Below are 10,000 nucleotides of genomic sequence, written 5' to 3'. Positions count from 1 at the left end.
CAGTTATGACATCAGAGTACTGCTATTGCCACTGCTGCTATGAGAATGCCCTTGATGTGTATCAACAGAAACATAAAAAGATCCGATAAAAGACCTGGTGTTTGTAATTCAAACAAAACACTGTTTACAGCACTACAGTACATAGGCATATGAAGGCCCATTCACACTTTTCTGGAATGATTTAACTACATCATAACAACATTGCTATGACATTACCAGATGCCTTAAGTAACAGATTAAGACTTGGCCGTTTGCGGACAATAAGGTAACATACCGGTAGGCTCTGCGCAAAGGGGTTAAGGAAAGCCTTGAAAATGTGGTTAGGCATAGGGCTTATCTTTTGGGCCCAGTTTGAAACACTAACTGGATGATGTGGTGAACCCTATGTTAGGCATACTCAGGTTAAACTTGTGAAAATACATGTGCGATGTAATGGTTAGTCTGTACTCAAGCATTCAGAAATCCTGAATGTTTTTGAAAGGAAATTCGTGTTCTAATGATTTTCTCAGAACATCTTCTGCAATAAAAAGAGACATTTGTAGAGGACAGCAGATGAACATTGAGTCAGTCACTGTACTTTTTCTATGAATTTGATTCGGTCAGAGATTTAAAAAGCATATGCAACGTCAAAATGATGAAAATGTCTATCAAATATCTAATATCTATATCTACTATGTAGGCCTACCAATGATACACAGTGACATACTGTAAAAGACATCTAGCTTTTTCTTGGTTGGTGTGGGGGGAGAGTGATATTGTGCCACCAATGTCAAACAACATAGAGGAGATGCCATGGGGTTCTGAAATACTTCAGTCATTATTATCCGTTCCACCAGTAAATTTGAATATTTCAGAGTTATTTGCGAATACTGTTTTTGCAAACACGTGATAGAACGTGTTAAAATACTGACAATAAATACAAAACAAAGCCACGATTTACGATCAAAATTCCCTGGGTACCTGTCACAGTCTCACTGATCAACATAGGAAGCTGTGTAAAACCAATACAACGTGTTGCATAAAGTAGAAGTCGAAGTGCTCTTACTGATGTAATCGCAACACTAGTAGTATATATATATGATTTTACATACCGGTAGTTACACACCAGTTTTTATGTTGTACCTAATGAGGTAGATACACTGTAAGAGTACTTCTACTTTTACTTTTATTTTGATACATATACCTCTGCACTGACCTTCCTCAGACCATAGAGGTTTTTTAGACTGTGAATGACAAAGGCCTGGAGAGATCCACAGGCTGGGCAGAGGCAAATCAGGAGAGGTACCCAGGCTCTGTCCCTCCATCTATCTCCCTCCACCTCTCTCCATCTCTCTCTCTCTCTCTCTCTCTCTCTCTCTCTCTCTCTCTCTCTCTCTCTCTCTCTCTCTCTCTTTCTCTCCCTCTCTCTCACACACACAGACACACAAACGCATACACGCACACACAGACACAGACACACACACACACACACACACACACACACACACACACACCCACACACACACACACACACACACACACACACACACACACACACACACACACACACACACACACACACACACACACACACACACACACACACACACACACACACACACACACACACACACACACACTCAAACTGAATCCACCCACAAGCATGCATGTACACACACACACACATGCACAGATGCACGCACGCACGCACATATTCATCAGACCCCCAGGTGGGCTGGGCCATCAGTTAACCCAGTTTGGGTGTGAGTACAACAGGCCTGTGTTGGGGTGGCCCATGACCGCTCATCACCCAGGGCAGGGCAGGGGCACACAACACTCACTTCCCCTGCGGACAACATCCAATACTGATACTGATACTGATAACACGCAGGCATGCACGCAGACACGCAGACACGCAGGCACACACACACACACACACACACACACACACACACACACACACACACACACACACACACACACACACACACACACACACACACACACACACACACACACACACACACACACACACACACACACACACACACAGGCACCACCACAACATCAGAAGTCCCCCTTTCCCTCGAGTGGGAGGGAGAGACAACAAAGACTGAACTCTCTCTCTCTCTCTCTCTCTCTCTCTCTAACCCCCCCCCCCCTCCCCCTCTCTCACCCCCCACCTCCTACCCCAAACAGAAGCGCTGTGGTTTATTTAGATGTTCGGCTACGCCTCTGGCCATGGATGAATTAGCAAGAATCTGCCCCTTATGACGGCCGAACTGATATGAATGGCACACTTTGTTTGTGCGCTGAAAAAAAGGAAAAAACAAACAACTGTAGCATTAGCATAGCCCCGCAGACCAAACTACTGTCAATATTTGCCGCAACAGTGACAAATACCCACTTATGCCTCTTGTCACCGTTATCTTTAAGGGGGGAGAACATCTCCTCAATGACCTCCCTGTTGCCCCGTCCTCATGTTATAGAGGTTTTCCATGAAACCAGCCTTTTTATCCGCACAGAAAACACACACACGCTGTCTTCAGTTTTAGTTTAGCAGCCCAGTCCCTAAGTAGCTCATTGGCTAACAGGGCCAGCGGGTCAAATCCTGAACATATTCCCACTGGCAGCTTTCTCAAAGAGCTCCTTTTTACTTTTGCACAGCCAGCACAACCATGCAGCCACCGCACCGTCCGAAAATGGCAGCAGCAGGAATACAAACCCACTTGTTCTGCCTGCCAACAACATAAACAACACCTAGCCATGTCAACATTTGTTGCCATGTCTAAACTTGACCCAAACAACGAAACTAAGAATCGAGGAAAAAAAAGTGAAAAAAGAACGTTTTAGTCCAAGTTATTGTGCATCCAGGTTCAAGAATGAGAATAAATTATCTGACTAAGGCACTCCAATTCAAAATGTCTTTATCAATTTGACAAGTCCTACATGGACATATTAAAAAACAAGGCCCACATGTAGCGGCATGTTGCATCATTCTTGAACCTGAAAAAAATGAAAACTTTAGAAAATTAGGAAATTCATATTACCACACTCTCAACATGTAGTTGTGTGAGCAGAAGAAAGAGAAACAAAACTTTAAGCAAAGCTAGAAATCCATGCAATTGCACCAGCTAGAAATGCACTCAGAGAGTCAGGGCAGTCATAGGTGAGTGGTTAAGGCGTCAGACTTGCATCCCAGAGGTTGCCGGTTCGACTCCCAACCCGCCAGGTTGGTGGGGGGAGTAATCAACCAGTGCTCTCCCCCATCCTCCTCCATGACTGAGGTACCCTGAGCATGGTACCGTCCCACCGCACTGCTCCCCATGGGGCGCCACTGAGGGCTGCCCCCTTGCACGGGTGAGGCATAAATGCAATTTCGTTGTGTGCAGTGTTCACTTGTGTGCTGTGGAGTGCTGTGTCACAATGACGATGGGAGTTGGAGTTTCCCAATGGGCTTTCTTTCATTTTTCACCTCCTCCAAGTAAGCTGTTTGATAAACAAACAGACAGACAAACAGACAGACAGACGAACCAACTTGACCAAAAACACAACCTCCTTGGCAGAGGTACTGTAACTATCAATGAAAATTTAGTTCATATTAAGAGGTAATGTCAGTTGTCCCATTAAATGTACTTGTCTTTGTCACAAAGCTCGCTGCTAAGGCGGCAGAGACAAAATGAAGAAGTTATGCATGTTTCTGCACACATGGCCGATTCTCAGGAAAAAGCCAAGCCAACACATTCTCCCGGGTCAGCATGTGGAGACAATGAGCCTTTTGTTTTATTTTCGTTTAAGACATGAACTCGGGCATTGTGCTGACGTTCACTGGCGATGCTGCCCACTCACACATAGCCTACATACTGCATGTGCACCGCCATCCTCAGGTACTGGCTCACTGTGTGCGTGTGTGTGTGTGTGTGTGTGTGTGTGTGTGTGTGTGTGTGTGTGTGTGTGTGTGTGTGTGTGTGTGTGTGTGTGTGTGCGCGTGTGCGCGCGTGTGTGTGTGTGTGTGTGTGTGTGTGTGCGTGTGTGTGTGTGTGGGTGCGTGCGTGCGTGCGTGCGTGCCTGCGTGCATGGCCATCCTGAAGTGTGCCATCCTGAAGTACTGGGGTTACTCAAGTTCCTGGGCCACTGTAGACAGGACCCACTGGGCAAATGCAATAATCTCTAAACTCTCCCGTCTTTAACAACATTAAAAAGCCATACCGTACTTGACACACTGTAAGAAACATGTCTGCAACCAGCAACTCGCTGTATGAAATGTTCTTGTGCTGTAAAAGCATAACCAATAGCAGCTGACATCAATTTTGCTATGTTACACAACTTATTAATATAATACAATACTCTGGAGGACAATTACACGCAGTACCGTCTCCACTTTTGCTGTTCAACCACACTTGCCAATGTCATGCTATCGTCCTCCATCTTACACTCTATCCTCCTACTTTACAGTATCATTTACAGTGTTATTTTATCGTGTTTACCCCTGAAATGTATTAAGGAATGAAAGCACTGGCGCTCTGTGTTTATAATGTCCATCCATTAGGACATGATCCTTTAAATAATTAAAATATCTTCTATCCGTAGAGCATTTTGCCCTTAAATATGCTAAGGAATCAAAGTGCTAGTACTTCGATGTCAAACTCTCGGGATATGATCCTCCATTCATTTCAAAGACCTGTGCTTTCTCTGCATATCCCTCTTTTTTTCTCAACACAGTTCTTTTTTCTTCCCAGTCTTTAACATGCTAAGGAATGAACGTTTTTGCTGGCGCTGGCTGTCCCGCTACTCCGCTAATGAGTGGCATTCTTAGCTGCATTAGCGAGCGAGGAGTGTGTGCTAAATACTGTGCGCTCCTTTGTCTGGGTCCCCACGCTGATCCCGGACTTATTTCTCAAAGGGTGAGAGGTCACACGGCTAATTAGGGGGACTGCGCCAATCATAGTCTCAGGCGCGCAAACCGCAAACCCATCTGAACTGACTGAGCTGCGTGTTTTCACTTTTTTGAGGCCCGCTAGCTAGGCCGGGAGAGAGGGGGCAGGAGCGGCTCTGCCTGGCACCCCCTTAATTCTAAGCTAATTTCCTCGTAGCTTTGCGGAGAGTTCCCGCTAATCTAGCTGCGGATAGTATGGAAAAGGATAGGATAGGATAGGGCGAGGGCTTTAGGCTGGGTCGGGTCGAGTGCTGGGGTTGGGGTGTCGGGGTTGGCGAAGTGACAGGGGGGGGGCCTGGCCAGGCCACACAACGTTAGGCAGGAACTGAGCTCTTGTTTTGGTAATGCAGTCAATGAAAAAGGGCCCATAAGCCCCCCCTCACCACACACACACACACACACACACACACGCACACGCACACACACACACAGAGAAAGGAGGTACAGAAGAGGGCAAAAATCCCCCTCCTTCTTCTTCTTGTCATCTCCCATTCTCCGCTAAGAGTGTTAAAGGCATAAGCTGTGTGTTTGTGTTGTATGAGTGCCGCTATTGTTTCAGCTAACATATGTTTTTTTTAGCGCTCAGTGAGCACTTGAAGGCACATTGCGCACCCGCACACACATACACACACACACACACACAGACACGCACACACGCGCGCACACACACACACACACACACACACTTGACGGCGCCAGGCAATATCTACAGCATGGCCTTTGATAAGCTTCCACGCGGCGGCAGAGAGAAAAAAAAAATCTTCTGTTCTTAAGCAAATAATTAGCTCTTTTGTTTCTGCCTGTCTCTGCAGTAATAGTCGCCATTCAGTCATCCAGACCCCCCCTTTTACATACAGTCAACTTGCGCACACAAACTTAGTTGCTGGAGAAAGATGAATGGTTTCTACGCTATAAATCATATCTATTCTCATTCCCAGTCCCCATTGTAACCACATCGCAAATTAATTGCAACAGCCGTCGTGTTCAAATTACATGTCTCCAATATTTCAATTAGCAATCACATGCTGTTTGTCTCGGAAGGGACAGGAAACGTTTCTGTTAGACATTGCACAGACATGAAAGCAATGAGAGAAACGGGACTCACATCCACACGTGCATGATTTTGACCAGCAAAACAAATTGTGAATATATAAGTCGTAAAATCAGCCAAACATTACAAACATTGCATTTAATGCAACTAAAATCAAAGAGACTAATATTATGTGTAGATATCATTCATGCTGCACTGCTTTCAATCTCATTTTCTGAACTTACAGTTCACACCGTACACGTGTACTGTACAGTGACAGTAAGACTTTCTATTCAATTGTATTTTATTCTATTCTATTCCATTCTATTATATGCTATTCTATTCTTAGCTACTAAACCGGCTTCATTAAATTCTGGAGCTTCAGACAAAAATAACATTAGCAATGCAAAGTTAGCAGATCACAGCATCTCAGCACCACTTAACACTCTAAGTCTGACATTTCCAAAAATGAATTTTCTCACCGTGGAAATGTCACCTTGCTTCTAACAACTGAGGTAAACAACAACCAGGCAAAAAAATACTGATTAAAAGGTCACAATCTTTAAGACCGATAACCTCAAAACTGATTTGAAAGCCCTTGATGGAAAATGTCACCTGTTTGTGCTCCCGCAGTTTTGAATGAAAAACAAATACAAACATGCACACACACTCACACACATGCACACACACACACACACACACACACACAGACATACACACCGAGACAGACAGTCAAAAAGACAGCTCTTACCCCTTCAGGATGTTGTGCAAGATGTGCGTCTGATTTCGGAGTAATTATCAGAGGCTGCGCGGGTGAGCTGGCTCTGCTACGCACCACACTCCTCACACACCCACACACACACCCACCCACACCCACCCACACCCACGCACGCACACGCACACACACACACACACACACACACACACACACACACATACACACACACACACACACACACACACACACACACACACACACACACACACACACACACACACACACATACACACACACACAGGCAGGTCCCCAGACTCTGTTCCACGCTCCTCCACCCCACCCGGCCCCAGCCCCAACAACCAAGAATCAAAGCCATGAAAAGAGGTGAATGTAGCTGAGCAAATAGGATTACAAATGGGCAAATCCAAAAGGGCTGGAAGCACAGCGTGCATTAAAGAGGAATTCTCAAGGGAAGCGTAATCCCCATGTGCGTTTTAACACACTTCACTCTCTCTCTCTCTCTCACTCTCTCACTCTCTCTCTCTCTCTCTCTCTCTCTCTCTCTCTCCCTCTCTCTCTCTCTCTCTCTCTTTCTTATGCTGTACGATTAACCATCACTCCTCCTCCCACCACACAACATTCCCCTCCACACACGCACACACACACTCACACTCACACACACACACACACACACACACACACACACACACACACACACACACACACACACACACACACACACACACACACACACACAGAACCCCCTTCCCCCCAACACACACACACCAGCATAAACACATATTTACACAAACTTACTTTGCCTTACTCCGTCAGCCTGTCTCTCTCTCTCTCTCTCATCTTGAGTGAGAATATCTCAACACAGACAAGTCCAGCAGACAGACTTGCACATGCCTACAATTAAGGCTCAGCCATCTCTCTACCACTCCCTCTGCTCGCTGGACTGGCCAGATGTCCGACTGCTAGACCCAGAGGGGAAAAACACTGAAAAGGTAACCAACACTACTGCGGTACATGCAGTGTTATGATTCTGATCTGTATTTACAGGGACAGATTAAAACACCACACTGTAAAACATTGCAAGCCAGTAAACGCAAAAAGGAAGTTCCCATGCATGCTGCCTTAAGTTTGTAAGTTAACTCAACTCGAGACTTAACTCAATTCGAGGCTTTCTCAAGTGAAGTTAACTTACAAACTTAAGGCAGCAGGGCAACCTGTTTTTTTACATTTAACTGACTAAAATGTTTTACAGTGCAAAATGTAAAAAAAAACATAGATAGTAAAAGTAAAAGTAGAGTACTCTAACAGCGTATCTATCTACAAATGTCTGAGTGCTAGACCCAGAGGGAAACAACTGAAAATGCTTCCAAAAGAAGTTGTATATACAGTATTAGGCATAGAAGTACTCTTACGTATGTAATAACATCACTAGTAGTATGATACTACAAAGTTGAAACCATGTAGTATCATACCACATGGCATTACATCAAGAGAACTTCTATTTCTATTTTATAGAACTCTACGCTACTACATACAGTGTTATGATTCTGATCTGTACATACAGGCAGGGGCGCTGCCAGAAATGTTGGGCCTCAGGAAGCATTCGAATTTTGAGGCCCCTTAAGGGTCCCTGTCATTGCTCGGGCTCCCTTAAGGGCCCCTGTCAGTGCTTGGGCCCTTAGAATCTGTAACACCTTTCCCCCCCTAGCGGCACCCATGCATACAGGGACAGATTCAAACGATAAAATGTAAAAAAAGAAGATAGATAGTAAAAGTAAAAGTAGTGTACTCTTACAACGTGTCTACAAATGTCTGAGTGCTAGACCCAGAGAGGAAAAAAACTGAAAAGGCCTCCAAAACAGAGTTGTATAAAGTAGACGAACAGTAGAAGTACTCTTACAAATGTAATAACACTAGTCGTGTGATATTACAAAGTCGAAACCATGTAATATCATACCACTTCAGTAGTAATTACATCTGCAAGAGTACAGTACTTCTTCTACTTCTACTTTATACAACGCAGATTAAACCGCTGAAATGTAAAAAATGCTCAGTTCAGCAGCAAGCGTCCAGATTTCAATCGCAGCCACGCTATTCCTATGAATATTGAAGAACCACTGTAAGAAGGGCTGGACAGGCCATCTGGCACCCTCGTGGGCCCCTATTTTCAGAAATGTAAAAAAAAAATAAAACCATCGGTGGGTCAGTTCTACGCCGCTAATTATGAAGAGCCCCTTAAACCCATTTTGTCCTAAGCCCTTTTTGGGAAAGGGTGCCCTCTGCCTATTAAATCCTAAATATCTCACCCTCCAAAGCACATACAAACATGAAATGAGTTGCATTTATAAAAGCTAGGATCCTAGTTTTGCCTTAGAATGTGTTCATCAAGCTCTAACTTACACACATTTTCAATAAAACAGCTCAAATCTCAAGAACCTGAATGCAGCGTATGTGTGTCTCCAGGACACAGTGGGTTAAGCCGAAAGTGCCCGGGCCCTATTTCTCCCCCAGACCAGTCCTGACTGTAAGCCACACACGTGCTGTACATGTGCACTTATACACAGACACACATGTCTGAAAACGCCACTGTAATGGAGGAGGGTATGAAACTCTTGCCGTGGCCAACCGGTAGGGTACTCGTCTACCATGCGGGGGACCCGGGTTCGATTCCCGGCCCGGGTCCTTTGCAGACCCCTCCCCGTCTCCCTCCCCATTCGTTTCCTGTCTACCTCTCATGCCATCCTGTCTAAAAAGAGACCAAAAATATCTTTAATGAACTCTTAACCCGTTAAGACATGGAATAATACATTTGCTGTTACCAGAATGGCAATAACCAAGTCGTAGTGCATAACTGAAGGTCCTGTGTTCGATAGACACACCCTCTCTCTACACTAGTGTTTCCCAACAGGGGCTCCAAGGGGGGCGCTGGTGAACCTTAGTGGGGCGTTGAGAAGGACTCAACTAAGAGGGGGTGGTGCTTAGTTGCCATTGGATGGTATTAGTCCATTTTATTTTGTAACCCCATGATGCACGCTGTTCCACCAGTGGAACTCTGTAATAATCATTGAAAAGTTAACAACCAGAGTACTACTAGTATGACACAAGACAGGTCCTTCAGTAATGCACTACAACTTGGTCATTGCCATTCTGGTAACAGCACATTTATTACGCTGTGTCTTCACGGGTTAATACTAAGGGGGGAGTTGGTAGACTTATGACGAGGTCAAGGGGGGCGTCAGTGTTTCCATCTTACCTTGAGCACTTCCATAGGCACCTGGGCGGAGGAGGGCAGGGAGGGGGCAGTGGTCACATTGATGGC

The 10,000-nt window shown here is 45.1% G+C and overlaps 1 protein-coding gene across 5 annotated transcripts in view; it reads right to left on the bottom strand.

The window, feature by feature from the left end:
• Positions 1-10,000, bottom strand: part of LOC134456901 (microphthalmia-associated transcription factor-like) — a 61,239-nt gene that overhangs the window by 22,208 nt on the left and 29,031 nt on the right. For all 5 annotated transcript variants that reach the window (XM_063208533.1, XM_063208535.1, XM_063208534.1 and 2 more), the window contains exon 2: positions 9,935-10,000. This exon is cut by the window's right edge and continues 229 nt beyond it. In XM_063208533.1, coding sequence (XP_063064603.1) covers positions 9,935-10,000 — 66 coding nt within the window. The remainder of the gene's footprint in view (positions 1-9,934) is intronic.

This window comes from Engraulis encrasicolus, chromosome 10 (assembly GCF_034702125.1).
Source record: "Engraulis encrasicolus isolate BLACKSEA-1 chromosome 10, IST_EnEncr_1.0, whole genome shotgun sequence".
Lineage (NCBI taxonomy): Eukaryota > Metazoa > Chordata > Actinopteri > Clupeiformes > Engraulidae > Engraulis > Engraulis encrasicolus.
Note: the sequence above shows the minus strand (reverse complement) of the source record. Positions and strands in the feature narration are given on the sequence as shown.